The sequence below is a fragment of the Loxodonta africana genome, chromosome 18, assembly GCF_030014295.1.
Source record: "Loxodonta africana isolate mLoxAfr1 chromosome 18, mLoxAfr1.hap2, whole genome shotgun sequence".
Classification (NCBI taxonomy): Eukaryota; Metazoa; Chordata; class Mammalia; order Proboscidea; family Elephantidae; genus Loxodonta; species Loxodonta africana.
Window position 1 is genome coordinate 66396739 of NC_087359.1, and position 15629 is coordinate 66412367.

Here is a 15629-nt window from a genome sequence, read left to right on the forward strand (position 1 = left end):
TCTGGTCAAGTCTGGCCCAGGAGAGGGAGGGCCACCTCTCCCCACTGTTCAGTGAGCCCTGGGGAGTCCACGGCTCGACACCAGAAGGGGTGAAAGCAATGACATCAGCAGAGGTCCCCTCGCTCCTCTGGCAAGTGATGGTGGGCTCTTACCAGTGATGTTTGCGAGTTGTGACTCCAAACTTGGCAGTGCACTCGTAGCAGTTGGAGCCATCACACCACGGAGGCTCCTTGGACAGCATGTCTGTAATAGGCAGGAGGAGACTGGTTAAGTCAAGCAGTGATTATGCCAGGCCAGACTCAGAACTTATAAGCAGCAAGGGAAGCACACCAATAAGTAAAGCAATGCACCACACACTGATGAGGGAGGAATATACTGGAACTGGGTCAGGGAAAACCTCAGAGGAGAAGGTGGAGAATCGGCATTTGCCAGGCAGACGGGGGGTGGCGGGGGTAAGGAAATGCTGTTAAGGTAGTGTCTGGGGGGAAAATGCACACAGCCAGGAACGCTGGGCTGTAGGGAAGGGTAGGAGAAAGCAGAGGGTAGAAAAACTGGGACGAATGGTAAGGGGAACAGGGAGGGGGGACCAAGATGAGACAAACTGAGGAGGCAGAATCTGTGACAAGTAGGGGATGTGAGAGGCAGGCAGGGAGCAGGAAGGAGACGAAGGTGAGTCCCAGGTTTTGGGGCATGACTGAGCCTCTGGTGGGACCATCAGCCAAGAAGAGACTTAAGAACCAGAGCACACGAGTAGTTCAGGTTTGAGGAGCTTTGGGACATTCAGGTTTGGCTTAGATATAAACCAAAAAACCAAACCCAGTGCCGACAAATTGATTCCGACTCATAGCAACCCTATAGGACAGAACAGAACTGCCCCATAGAGTTTCCAAGGAGCGCCTGGTGGATTCAAACTGCTGACCCTTTGGTTAACGGCCGTAGCACTTAACCACTACACCACCAGGGTTTCCTGGCTTAGATATAAAAACCAAACCCAGTGCCGTCGAGTCGATTCCAACTCACAGTGACCCTATAGGACAGGGTAGAACTGCCCCGTAGAGTTTCCAAGGAGCACCTGGTGGATTTGAACTGCCGACCCTTGGGTTGGCAGCTGTAGCACTTAACCACTACGCCACCAGGGTTTCCTGGCTTAGATATGTGGGCTTAAATATTACAGAAGCCTGGCCTAGAAATACGGAGCTGGGAGCTCTCAGTGTCGATAGTAACAACCATCGCTAGTACTGACTGAACGCTAACTATATGCCAGGCACTGCGCTAAGTGCTCTCTACCCAGAAGTAGGCTGAGCTCCCCAGGAAGGAGCAGCGCACCGATCAGTCATCACTGAGCACCTGCTGTGTGCCGGCACCGTGATAGGCACTGCTCTGAGCTTCTGAAAGGCGGACCACATGCATGGCACAGTAACGGTAGATGAGACAACACAGGAACAGCAGGCTTTAATGCTCTGTGACTCTGGCAAGTCACCTACATCAAGAGCACATCTTCACTAAGTACTTCCGAGCTTTTTTCTGTGTCCACGGTGCTGTGGGGTGGCGAGATAGCAGTGCGACATGGCAGACACTCGAGGCATGCTGACTTTCTCCCCCTCAGCAGGGGATGGGGGGCAGATTTGCAAATGTGAAAAGTGAGGCCCTCCTGACCACAAATAAACCCACTGGAGGGAACGTCAGTGGGGGCTGAGGCAGAAGGCCTTTCTGAAGGATGCGGAGAATCAGAATCAGCTGAGGAGGAGGGGTATGCGGATAAGCAGCCAGAAAACATGGTTGGGGCCCTACCTGGGCCTTGTGGGTTTCTGGTATATTCAGAGGAAGTGGGAAACCCATAAGGGCCCCAATGTGAGCACTGTGAAAAGAGGCTGCTAGAAGTGGCCCTCCCACTGTTGCTCAAAGTCCCTTCATCCCATTTATAGAAAAACGTCCTACGTGGTTCCTAGAAAACTACTGGTTCAGATCTTAAGTAAGTCCTTAAGAGATTTAAAAACCACCAATACATCCATCCAGATAATTAACATTTTAACTGTGCTTGCAAGGAAGCAGCAAAAAGTCAGCCACTCACCTAACAGTCTAAATAGAAGCTGCTTGGTAGCAACCTGGTAGTTGAAAATGTTGACTCCTTGGTTATTGTTCACTCCGAGGCGAGCCCCAGATCGGACGATGGCACGGCACAAGTTGGCATTCCCTTTCATGTATGCTAAGAGCAGCACTAGAAAACAAAACCACAGGCAGTGCTACCTCCCACCTGGCCTAGCTGGGCACTGCCGGAGGATTGGCAGAGGACAGCCAAGAGCAGGACACTTGTTAGAAGTCCCCACAGAACTACAGGGGTCCTCAGGCTCTGTGAGGTCTCCATAGAGGCTCTGCAGCATCTTCTAATAAAGGATCTGGCCGTGAGCCAAGGGACGACAGCGAAGCTACAGCTCCAGAGCACCATCTCAGTCACAGCCCCAAGAGACACTCTCTTCCCGTTCAGAGCTTTGGCTACAGAAGACTCGAGGTAGGGATCAGACGTTTCATGAAGGAAAAATGTATCATTGTCTCAGTTGCCTTCCTCTGACGTGAAACAATGGCTTTACCACAAAGGACAAAGCTCTTTTCACACAATCTAACTGAATCTAAAGACTTGTGAGTTGCGTGCACACGGGACAAGCTCCAGAAAGTTCTCTCCACAAGGAGCCTCTCCTCTGCAGATGCAGGCCTGGTGGGAGCCAGGCTCTGGCCAGGCCATCACGCTGGCCCTCTCTAACAATTACAGCTACCAGCAGCTCCCCTTTGCTTACCTTCACCACTTTACTTCAATTCTTTTATTTAATTCTCAAAGCAATCCAGTAGGTAAGGGTTAGTGGTCCCATTATCAGGGGAGGAAACAGGCATAAAGAGGTTGGAAAGCTTGCACAGAGTCACCGTGCTAGGATGTGACAGAGCTAGGACTTGAACCCAGGTCTGTGTAAAGCCGTCACGTAAAGCCATTCTGCTGGCCTGTTTACCCACCCAAGGTAATGATGCTCACTGGACTGGTACTTGACCTGGCGGCTCACTCCCAGGCCCATCGCTGCCGGCTTTAAAAAAAAAACATGTTCATGCATCAGAAGAACTGATGACAAAGTATTTGGTCCCAGACTAAGGTTCAGGATATCCCTTGGTGACTACACTTCACTGAAGAAGGCCTGGAGGCTCTGCTGGCACGAGGCTGAATGAATGGAGAGCAGAGCAGCAGAGGATGCTTGGAGAGCCCTGGGATGGGAAGAAGGAGATTTTGGTTTCGTCCTCTTCCTTACCTGAAAAATGGGGACGCACTAAAGTGCGGTACCTACCTTACAGGCTGTTGTGAGCATTTAATCAGAAAACGAGTGCGAAAGTACTTGAAAGCTATGCAGATGAACACAGTGATTCGGGGAGCTAGAGGAGCACAATGAGAGAGGCCTCTGTGTCCCTACCTTCCAGCTGTGTATAACATGCCATTTTCTCAAACCATGTCAACACATACTATTGCATGCTTGTTCTTCCTCAAGTCTCTGAGAGGTGGTTAGATTGTATTCTCTCTGCTGAGATTTGGGAGCTTGGGTAGGGTCTTGGTTGACTGGACAAGCGGCAGACCCAAAAAGGAAAAAAACCCCAAAACCAAACCTGTTGCCGTCGAGTTGATTCTGACTCATAGTGACCCAATGATGACAGAGTAGAACTGCCCCACAGGGTTTCCAAGGAGTGTCTGGAGGATTCAAACTGCCGACCTTTTGGTCAGCAGCTGTAGCTTGTAACCACTACGCCACCAGGGTTTCCAAGAGGGAGACAGGGTGAGCAGGCCTGTTTGGACATGGGTATGGCTTTGGAACCTGACTGACACAAGTGGTACGTGATTGGCTGCTAACCGAAAGGTTGGTAGTTTTAACCCACCCAGGAAAGGTCTCTGCTTTTGTAAAGATTACATCCAAGAAAACCCTGTGGAGCAATTCTACTCTGTCACACATGGGGTCGCATGAGTCGCTGGCCAACTCGACGGCAGCTAACAACTACAACATAACTTTGGAGCGCTAGATACACTTGAGATGTGGTTCTGCCTAAAATCAGATGCTGCCCAATTCCATGACGGATCTGTGACAGATGCTTAGAGAGCCCAGCCTAATGCACTGAGCTTAATGCCCTCAAAGAATGACGTGTGTCCAGGCTCCTGTTTCCAGAAAGCAGGGAGTGAACGTGAGACAAGATGCACCAACACCTTACTAAATACCTGTGTTTCCTTCTGCATCCGGTTTATCTAGCGGATACTCAGGCATGCACTCCAAGAAGAGGTCACAGATGGCTGCTGCGTTCTCTTTGCCATATTGTCCCAGAATGTGCAGTGGTGACTGGCCTCTGATAAAAAGAAGTTGGAAAAGTTAGGTATGTGTCTGCATAGCCATCATACACAAAGGAAAGGGAATTTTCTGAACTCTGAGATACCGGATAAACCTAAAGGACACATTAACAGGTCATAAGTTTTTGTAAAAGGGTTTTTTTTTTATTGTGCTTTAAGTGAAAGTTTACAAATTGAAAAGGTTTTTAAAAACAAAAATGCCATGATACTGAGTATTCCAGTGGCCAGTTCTGCAGCATGCACTGGGGTCGATGGGAGCCACCAGTGACTGTCAGCTCTGAGGGGCAGCCTAGGTGACATGGAGCCCTGGCATCTGATGTGCTGGATACACTCACCTTAGGTTAAAGGCTTCTGCGTCCACAGTGCACTCTGTCAGGAGGACTCGGATGTTGTTGAGCCGGCCGTGCATGACAGCGAGATGAAGAGCTGGGGAATAGACCCTCTTACTGGGCGAGCCCAGAAGCATGGACAGAAAATCCTGACTCCAATTCACCCTCACACACCTCCCTCTTAGTGGGACTCACCAGAGCAGCCACTGGCCACTCACAGAGCAATCCTTTCTGTCTTCACCGCCCCCCAAGAGTAAGTCCTAAGTACAACCTCACGAGCCTTTACTTTCCGTTCCAACAGTTACCCACAGATGAGACTTAACAGTTTCACAAGAAGCCACTTTAGGCTTCTAGGGTTATCAGTCAGATTGGGAGGCTGCCCAGTGCCCAGTCAGTGGCAGGCTGGATGCCCAACTCAGATCACTTCCTGTCACAGCTCTGCTCCTGTCACAGTCCACCTCCCTGAGGGGAACAGACCCAGGGCATGCAGTGCACTTCCACCCCCAGAACGGGGGGTTGCTCAAGTCATCAGCACTGGACAGAAAGAGCAACGGAATTACCATTATTTCCATTCTCATCCACAGCTGCAAAGTCCACTCCATTCTCCAGGAGGACAGAGCAGATGGTAGGAAGGTCCTGCTGGGCAGCAAGGTGGAGGGCGGTCTGGCGGTGCTTGGTTAATTCATTCACTTTGGCCCCTGCAAGAAGCTGTTGAAGTTGATTACATGAGCTGTCTCTCTACCACAACGAAGGTCCCACTTCAGGCTGCAGCTAAAGGGCAGGCCTCCCACACGCTCCTTGTAAGGCATACATTGGCAAAACCTTTCCCAAGGGCAAACCCAGTCATCTATCAAAATGTAAACAGCCATTCCTTTGGACACAAAAAATCTCCTTCCAAGACTTTAAAACAAAAAACAAAACCAAACCTGCGGCCGTCAAGTTGATTAGATTCTGACTCATAGTGACCCTATAGGACAGAGCAGAACTGCCCCAAGGGTTTCCAAGGAGTGGCTGGTGGATTCGAACTGCTAGCCTTTTGGTTAGCAGCAAAACTCTTAACCCTTGCACCACCAGGGCTCCTCTAGGACTTTCACAGATTAAAAAACTGCACAGGATTACAGAGATGTGCACTGCACTATATAAGGATTCCCACTGCCTGTAGTAGTGAAACTTGATAGCCAAAGGGTTTGGCTATGAAAATCGTAATATATCCAAATAAGTGAATGAGTAGCCATTAAAATGATAAATATTTACATATTAACATGAAAAGATATCTATAATGTAGTTAAGTAAAAAAAGGCAAGTTAGGAGACACTGCGATCGTATGAGTCCGTCTGGAGGTGGCTATGTAGGTAGAGTGATAGATAACAGACGGCCAGACACACACACTGTGAAGGGTTTAAAAGCATATACATCAAACTCTGAGGAAAGGTGGGGGTGAAAGGGAGATAATTCTTGCTTTTTAACCTTCTTTACAAGTTTTTCTACAATGAGCATGTACTATTTTTACATTGTTTTTTAAATAAAGAAAATTATACAAAAACTACAGAATCAAAGGCAGGAAGGTTCTTTAAATAATATCTTGTCTATTTATTCAGCATTTAAAGTTCATTCATTAGCTGCTTTCTGACAAAGTGTCAAAGACAGCTGTCAGCAGCAAATGCTCTGAACTTGGCAGCCAGAGCCCACGCCGCCTCTCTCGAGCTCTGAGGCCTCCCGAGCCTTCCTGGTTGTACGTGCAGGCCTCCTGCCTGTGCGAGGGGCTAGGCACTGGGTAGCTGGTCCAGAGGTCTGGGCTCCCAGCCCAATCGCTCACAGGTCCAGATAGGACATATCTCAGAGGGACAGTCATGGTCACTAGTGCTGTGTGAGGGATCCTTACCTTGGCAAAGGGGTCAGGACTCCCAAACCTCCCTGGGCTCTTCAGATGGCAGAAACTGGTGAACACGGCGCTGGATTCTCTACTACCTCGAGGCCCACCTCTGCCTCCTTGGCTGCTTCCCCTACATTCGGGCTGTCCCTGGTGTCATCAGACCCACCTCCTTTCCATCCATTCCTCACCGCCACTGCCTCACCCAGGCCTCCGCAGTAGAGCCTTGCCCGGGCCTCCGCACTGGTATCCTGCCCCACACCCACCCCGAGCCCCAGGCAGCTTTTTTAAATGCTCTCTCAGCTCAAACACATATCAAGTCATAAAGCTTTTTCTAAAACGTGTTTTTCAAAAACAAAACTGTGAAGGCACCAAAGGCTGGTCAGGCTGGTCAAGTGTCCCAGTCGCCAGTTCTACAGCATGCACCTGGGGCTGAAGGGAAGGTGACCACCCGCTCTGAGGGGCAGGCCGGGGGCGTGGAACCCTGGTCTCTGCTCTGGACCATGTTCTCTCAGCTCGAACACTGACAGTGGTCTCCCCACTGCCTGAGGGTGAGGCATGAAGGGGGCTCACAGCTCTCGGTCTGAACCATGACCCTCACTGTCTGATCTCTGCCCACCTCCTCCAACACATCTCCTTCTACTTGCTACTCTAACATCAGCCAAACCCTTCTACTTATAGCCCAACACGTGTGCTTCCCATCTCCACATCTTTGCTCAGACCTTTCCCCTGGCTGGGTAGCACTACGCTGTAGTGGAAAAAGCAGGCTTTGGAGTCAAACAGAAATGGCTGAAATCCCAGCTACACTACTCACGAGCTGACAACCCTGGGGGAAAAACACTCTTTCTGAGCCTAAATTTCCTCCTTGTAAAAGTAAAAAACGCCCGACCTGCTTTGGGGTTGTTTTGAGAATTAAGAGAGAGTCCATTTGGAAGCCCCAGCTGACTGGCTGACACAGAGGAGAGAAGGCAGCCTCCCTGCCCAGGATGGCCCTCTACCCTGGCCCTGCCGTCTAGATCCTGTTGGCCTTCAAGGCCAAGCAACTCACTGGGCACTCAGGACCTGCTGCCCATTGACACGCCTGTTTTCCTGGCAGTACTGGCCTAGTCCCCAAATTTGCATTGGCCTTTCACAATACCTGGCAAAACACCTGTGAGAAGGGATTGTGCACACACTCTAAGACATGCTTCACACACAAGGTAGATGCTGTTCCTGTGTCACTTACCAGGTTGCGGACAATAATCTCTGAGCCCGCTTGGACAGCTAGGTGCAAAGGAGTCAACTTGAAAGCGTCCTGGACTCTGGAATTCACGTTAGCCTGGACACTGATGAGGAACAGGACACTTTCAATATCAGAGTTCTGAACCGCCACATGGAGAAAATTCCGGCCCTTGTTATCCACCTAAGGCAGGAAGCGGGAACCAAAATATCAGTAGGCTCCCTTGTGAGTGCCCGCCGACAACCTGTGGGCCACGGAGAGGTCACGATATCCTCCTGACCTCAGTGCCAGAAGCTCCCAAGACCCTACGCTAAACGCCCCTGCCCACATACACAAAAGACCCACTCTACATACTTGTGCACACAACCCTGTGTGCATGGAAACGTCCAAGTGCCAGGGGAAGAGAACTGCATAGATCCTGGCTGGCCTGGCAGCCTCCTGCTGCAGGAGCTGGACTTCTGAAAGCCAATAAAGAAACTGCCTGCAGCCAATAAAGGAATGCGCTGCCAAGCTGGGATGCTTGGAGAGAGGCAAATGTGGAGACTAGCCTGGGGAGTGTCTTCATTTTGGCTAAGAGAAGCACCCAGCATCCTAACCCAATAGCTATGATGACAGCCTGACCCCTCAGCAGTCAAGCGAAGACTGGTTTCAGAAAGTTGCCTCTGTTACTGAGGCAACAACGAGGGAGGCAGCCAATAGCATGTCACAGGCTTTGTGTCACTGATGTAGACAAAAGGTTGCTCAAATCAAACCATACAGCATATTGTGGCTACAAGAGTTGTGATGAGTATGAGTGACAGGAGTGCAGGAGATCACGTGCCACGTGCATCACCTCTCACATCCAGAGCACGTGCTAGTGTGACAAGCCATCTCTCTCCAGAGGACTCTCGTCACCAGCAGCCGTTACATACTAGATGGAGAGGAAGTGTGAGACAATTTCGCCTCCACTCATGGGCACTTTACACTGCCTGAGCAAGAATTAGGTCCGCACCTACACAATTCAGTCACATTTACACAAAAGCTTAAGAAAGGTGATGTACAGAAGCCTGAAATGCCAAGAAACAATCTTCCGCCATGCTAGAATTTCATTCAGGTCTCAAGTTCCCATTTTACTGTCCTAAGTGGCTATTCGTAAATCTTGGCAGTAGTTTAAGTGCTGGGTGGAAATTTGAGGATCCACAGCAAGTTTCTCTAGGATTGACTTAACAAACAATCCCAGAAACAAACAAACCTCAGCTCCCGCTTCTGGTCAATTGTTACTGTCATTTCCCACCCAATCTGTTGTTGCAGATGCACAATTCACCACAGGGATTCAGCGGCTGGTAAAGAACCTCAACGAGGACAACCAAACCTGCTAAGCTGAATGGTAACAACTCTAAAACACTCAGAGAGTCGCCCCAACATCACAACACAGCTCCTCAAGTTCAGTTTCAGTCTTTTGAAGATGTTCACCCAAAGCAAAGAACCGGTTTAGCTGTACATGACACAGTTCCTATGACAGGCCTAGCAATCCCCGGCCGGCACCAAAGTGCGACACCATCAGGCTGCAGACACGGGACAGCAGTCGAATCTCACCCAGCACCAAGAGGGCATCTGGAAAAGGCCAAATTTTCAGAAAGGGGAGTACAGTTTCAAACCAATGTCTCATATAGAAGAGGATTGTTTCACTGGAGACGTGTTTAGACTCCACGGAACAGGCTCTGTTGCGCTCAAGGCAACATGGAGAAGGCCAGGTGTTGGGTCGCTCACCTGCTCAGCAGCCCCGGATTCTCGCTTTAGGATGGCTTCGGCTGCCTTGTTGTTCTTGTAAGTCATGGCACAGGCAAAAGGTGTTAGCCCTTGTCTGTCTCGAACATTCAAGTGGATATCAGGGTGCGAAATCAACAACTGAATGATGACACTGTGTTGGTTGCTGATGGCCTCGTGGACAGGCGTTCTTCCTTCTGCATCCTACAGGGACAAAGCACAGATTTCAACATCCAACTGAAAGATAACACTCAGGAAAAATACGAAGGTGAATAGCTTTTAAAATGAATTCAGTTATGGGAATCGATACTCCCACCCTGGGTTTGACATCAGCTTTTCAGGAAGCTAAACCAGAGAGATGATTGACAGCCATCCCCCTCACACCTTCTCCAGTGACAGGGGGCCCAGCAGACACATCTGTTTTAGGTCTGCAGTCAGCTTCAGTGCCGTATTCCACCACTCTGTGTCTGGCTACAGGGCATCATATTTAAACCTTCACAGGCTATAACGCCGAAAAGCATGAAGGAATACAACTCAGGGTGCTCAACCGAACTCCTGAATATTTCCCTAAATACAGGACTCGTTTTGGGACTAAAATAAACTCTCGACAGGCATCTACAAGGGGAAATGTTGTTGTTGTTATTAGGTGCTGTTGAGTCGGTTCCGACTCATAGAGACCCTACAGGACAGAGTAGAACTGCCCCATAGGGTTTCCAAGGAGTGGCTGGTGGATTCAAACTGCCGACCTTTTGGTTAGCAACCGAGCTCTTAACCACTGCACCACCAGGGCTCCAAGGCGGCAAGAAAAATAGACAGGGCAGATCTTCCTCATGATGTAGTAAGAACAAAGGCACGAAGAAGGAAAGTCTTAACGTGAAACCATTAAAACTGCTTGGCTGCTGTATGACTCAGAGAGGTCATCTCATCAGCTGTAGCTTAGCCCAGATCGTGGTAAAGCAAAGGCCCAGGACTGGAGACTCTGCCAGGCTCCTTGCCATAAGAAGAGATTTACCTATTTCTGAGCTCACCTTCTCCCTAGAAAAGAGAAACACCACATACCTGTGCATTTACATTGGCACCAAACTCCAGGAGACACTGTACCGTCTCTTCCAGTCCCCAAGAGGCTGCCAAATGCAAGGGGGTATGCCCAGCTCTGGCTTCTTCTTCTCCTTCTCCATTTGCACCTGGCTGTCTGGGACTATTTACATCACAGCCACTGAAAGGAAGGGGGAAATAAAAGGAAGGCTTCAGAAGCCATGCTTCCCCCTAGCCTAGACATGCTGGTAAATGCAGGGAAGCAGCCTCATCCAATCCTACAAAAAGGCTGCCGCCAGGGACTGCTGTCCTCCGCCTCAAACGCTGGTGTCTGGGTCCTACCCCCACAGATTGTTTTGCACTTGGTCTTTGGGACGGCCTGGTCATTAGAATCCTTAAAAGCTCCCCAGGGCTTCTGCACGCATTTAAAGCGTGCGAACCACTGCCCTACACGTTTCCTAACAACCTTGTCTCGCCACACAGGCTGCACTCTGAGTGGCCATGGAGCTCTTCCGGCTTGTGCATTTCAGTGGGGAACATAGGGCTGTCTCTCAGAGACCATGTGGTCTTCTCTGTCCCGGCCTCCTGGTTTCATGGTGTAAACTGGTCGGATACGACTAGGGGAGCCCACGCAGTACCCAAATCAGGAAGCTGGCTTGGTTTTAGAGTCTGTGATCCAGGCATGTGAAACTCTCCCCTCACAGTGAGCCTGGTCCTTCGCTGACCTGATAGGACACCACAGTGAGCTCCACTAGCCTTAACTATGAAAGTCAAGGCAGCTACAGGCACGGCGAGACTGAGGGCAGACTAAGGAGAAAAGGGCCAGTTCGCAGTAATCTGAAGGAGAAGATTCACAGGGCTACGTGGGCTTCTCGGACCTGCGAATGAGAAAGCAGGCGGTGGACTCGTTGTTTTCGTCAATGGCCCTGTGCAGGAGTGTCTGGAGGCACCCACTAGGTCCTGGACCCCAGCACGTGGCATCACAACCATGTCTGACCTGCGCAGAAACAAAAAAAGTTACTCACGAACACTGCCTGGCAAAGATGACGATTTTTATTACCATCTCTGAGTTCTGTGCATATCGTTAGCTCCATTTTAGGCAAGATACAGTTCATAATTAGCTGATCATTACTTTAATCTGTATCATTCATTAGTTTTACAAACACAGATGAAATCTGCTCTATGCAAGTTCCCGTACTAAGTCCTTTGAGGGGGCTGGGAGATATAAATAAGATGTATTTAATTAATGCCCCCCAGAGCTGTGTTCAGAGCCCTGGTGGCCCTGGTTAAGAGCTGAGCTGATAACCAAAAGGTTGGCAGTTTGAATCCACCAGCCATTCCTTGGAAGCTCAATGAGGCAGTTCTACTCTGTCCTACAGGGTCAATATGGGTCAGAATTGACTCGACGGCAACAGGTTGGTTTTTGGTTTAGAGCTGTGTTCTAGAAGGCCAGAAAATACACAAGTGCATGTGTCCACATGTACCCACAAACCCCAGTAACACACACCTGTAATTAACAGGTAATCACAGTAACAACTGGGTAGAACTCCCAGGAGCAAAATGCCTCAATGACACACTGCAGGCCCTTTAGAAAGCTAAATGAGAACTTGCAGATTTCCCTCCACTTTGGGGACCTGTCTTCTGAACAGGGGATACAAACCTGCGCCTTAAGAATTTATCACTATGTTAACAATGAGAGTAGCCCATATCAAAGTAACCCGCCCAGTAGAAGGCTCATGAGGAAGTCCCTCAGTCCTCTTGCTTCTTGCTAGCTTTCTAGAGAAAGGCGGCCAAAAACAGAAGTGTTGGCCAACACCATTGTGGAACTGCACGTTTCTTCAACATGGCTTTCAAGTGCTCATCTTCGACCCAGTTTGTTCCTTGGCAGATCTCCTGCCGCTTGTGATTGCTACACAGGCACCATGTCCATCTCTGCCACAGAGTATCCCCATCTGTAAACAGAGGCTCCAGTCGAGCCTGTCTCACCAAAGTGGACGCGATGTCCTCCAGACCACGGGCCAAGGCGAGCCACAGCGGGGGATCCCCCTTCTCGTCAGGCACAGACATGTCGGCTCCCCGGGTGCACACAGCATCCACTACAAGCGGAAGCTGATTTCTGATGGCCAGCTGAAGGGCTGTCTCCCCATCCTGAGTCCTGCTGGGACATGCACACAAAAACCAAAGCCGACTGTTGTAGCTGGAGTAGAAAAACAAAGGGTGCCCTCCTGGGCACGCCACTGTATCCCTTAAACACACTTCTCTCACGTTCATTTGTATTTTCTCAGAGAAATTAAATCTGTCAATAGCATTTGTCCCTTCCGCCTTTAAAAATATATAGCCATGCTGCCTTACTGCACCCAGAAGGGAACGACCAACATCCCAGACGGCTGAAATCCGATAGGCATACAGCTGCGTCTAACAGCATCTAAATAAGATGCCATCCTGACTGCTCACTCGACAAAACACTTCTTTCACCCACTCAGTCATTAAGGCTCACTTAACACAGGAGATAAAGAGAAGTTCCTTTGAAAATGCAACCACAGTAAAAATTTAACTCTATTTGCCTCCTCCCACCCCCCGCCCTTAAGCCTTGTTGTCAGCTCGTTTGTCAGGATGTTCTTCATTGCAACTGAAATCCCTGCTGAACTGATTCTGGACTGTCCTTCGTGATGCGGTTTGTGCAGCACCATCCACTGCTCTTCAAAGGTTCAAAGGAGCAAAGTGCGTTCTCCTGCTCCACCACGAGTCTACTCATCGTGTATATTCAGTTACAATGTTGTATGCTGTACTTTTTCAGTGCCATTGTTTCCTTTATTTAATAAGGAACAAAAATATTGTCTTAATTGAATCATCTCAATTAAGCGTGACCTGGTGTGACAGTGGGGAGTGCCGTGTCATCCTACCTGACATTTATATCTGCCTGATGCTCCAGAAGGAAGAGGGCGCTCTTGCTGTCCTGCCGTCGAATGGCCATGTGCAGCAAGGTCTGCCCATCTGACATGGTGTCATTAATGGAAGCCCCGGAGCCCAGAAGTTGGGCTGCAATCGTGTGCATGCCTGGGAAATGAATAAGCCCTGGGTAATGCCTGTTCAGCTTTTCGCACTTCCTCAACCTCTTACTGCAACACACACACCTTCTCAAAGCCAGCAGTTCTCCACTGGGTATTACAGGCTTAACCCAAAGGAAAAAGGTTCTTTTACAACCAAATGGTGATGAGCCCTACCCCCTCCCCTCCACCACACACACACACACACACATTCTCTCTCTCTCTCTCTCTCTCCCACTCACCCCTCTAACAATTGGGTATCTGGAGATGTCAACAGCCCCCATCTGTCACAGCCTTACCAGTCCATAATGCCAGGCCCAGAACAGTCTGGTCCCGGGAATCCTTGAGGCTGAAGTCCGGAATAATCTGCAAGTTGTTGGTGGCATGAAGAGCATTGGCTAAATTGTAAAAAGGAAAAGAACGCGTGATTTCACCACCCCATAGGCCACATTTAAAGCAGTCCAGAGACTAAGAGCTCAGTTTCACACTGGCTGGCTGGCTATGATGCGATCATTTCTATACAAAGAGAATTGATAAATCTTGTGGGGAGCAGAAGCCCAGAAACCTAATATTTTGGAGCAAAACTTAAGGGGAAAATGAATCTTTTAAAACACTGAATCTTCACATAAGAAAAACAGACTTCACTATGGAAACACATACTAATTACCTAATTACTTAAAAAAGAATTAAGACAACGCCCTGAAGATGTTTTCCTAATAAACAGTCCCTAAGATTGGAAAGCTCCCGTGAGGATCAAGAAATAGGCACCTTCTGCCTAAAACCCCCGCAACGCTCCAAGTGCTAGCCTTAACAGAGATTCGCCCACGGCCACCGAGTCGATCATGACTCACAGTGACCCTGTGGGACAGAGCAGAACTGCCACAGGGTTTCCAGGGCTATAAATCTTTACAGGAGCAGACTGCCAGGTCTTTCTCCCATGGGACGGCTGGTAGGTTCGAACTGCCAGCCTCTTAGTTAGTAGCCAATCACTTAACCACTGTACCACCAAGGCTCCTTTTAACAAAGATTTAGGCAAGAATGAAATAAATTTCAGGACAGGAAAAGGCTGAGGATGACTTTCTAAGGGAAACAGGCCTCCTCTGGTGCAGGGGCTTCCTTGGCCCCTCTTTTTGGCTCCTTACATGGGGCACCTGCCAGGTGGGCTCACAGGCAGATGAGGACTGGCCGACTCCTGGAGGACTTGCCTCAGCACAGTTCTCACACAAGGGCAGAGGCTTGGCTTAACCTACACTAAAATGGCCTGGAAAAATACCTCCCCCGCAAAGACTAAGAGATAGTGGAGTCAAAGGTCTAATACTTTCACCAACAAGTGAAATGGACAGGCCTCATCCTGGAAGCATCCACAGGACAGCACAGTAGTCAACGCCCAGACTATATTATATGCTGTCTAGTCTGACCTAAAAGGATTTGGGGGTTAGAAACTGGCTATGTAAAACTAACCAATGGAGGAAACATCTACTCTGTACCTACCTACTCAAAACCGCTGTCCACAAGTCAAGTTGCCTGAAAGGAATTCCCAACTACCTACCTTTCTGCTCCAGAATGACGGACACCACATCTGGATGATTGTAAGCAATTGCCATGTGCAGTGGCGTCTGCAGATAGACACTGTCTGCTGAGCTCGTCAGGGACGCGGCCTCCTTTGGCAAAGGTGGCGCCTCCTCCGTCTGTAGGTTTGGGTTGGCACCTTGCTGCAGCAGCTCTGCAGTAAGGCTGGCCAGGCCATGCCGACAGGCTGTGTGCAGCGGAGTCTCTCCCTGAACGGGAAACAAATGGCCCTCCTCTGTGCACTTCAGGCTGGGCATCCCCTTCTCAAAAGGGTAATGCCAGCAGAAGTGCTGCAACTCAGGCCTCCAGTGCCACCACAGCCCGTGGTTCATCCTGTCACCAACTGAGCTCCGTGACTTTCACCCCACCCACCCCGTCACCTCTCTTCACCTTCTCCCCGTGCCACCATCCTTAGTTTCTTCAGTTTCTTCCCAAGCACCCACCGAAT

General features: G+C 49.6%; 1 protein-coding gene across 4 annotated transcripts in view; it reads right to left on the reverse strand.

Annotated features, from left to right (window-relative positions):
* Positions 1-15629, reverse strand: part of ANKFY1 (ankyrin repeat and FYVE domain containing 1) — a 96560-nt gene that overhangs the window by 4505 nt on the left and 76426 nt on the right. For 3 of the 4 annotated variants that reach the window (XM_064271598.1, XM_064271596.1, XM_064271599.1), the window contains 13 exons: positions 15162-15390; positions 13912-14010; positions 13469-13622; positions 12552-12723; positions 11444-11562; positions 10590-10746; positions 9534-9734; positions 7791-7967; positions 5256-5403; positions 4702-4792; positions 4241-4365; positions 2072-2218; positions 153-243 (listed from right to left, as the gene is read on the reverse strand). In XM_064271598.1, the coding sequence (XP_064127668.1) occupies positions 153-243; positions 2072-2218; positions 4241-4365; positions 4702-4792; positions 5256-5403; positions 7791-7967; positions 9534-9734; positions 10590-10746; positions 11444-11562; positions 12552-12723; positions 13469-13622; positions 13912-14010; positions 15162-15390 (1910 nt within the window). The remainder of the gene's footprint in view (positions 1-152; positions 244-2071; positions 2219-4240; positions 4366-4701; positions 4793-5255; positions 5404-7790; positions 7968-9533; positions 9735-10589; positions 10747-11443; positions 11563-12551; positions 12724-13468; positions 13623-13911; positions 14011-15161; positions 15391-15629) is intronic. The other variant, XM_064271597.1, reaches the window with a different exon arrangement.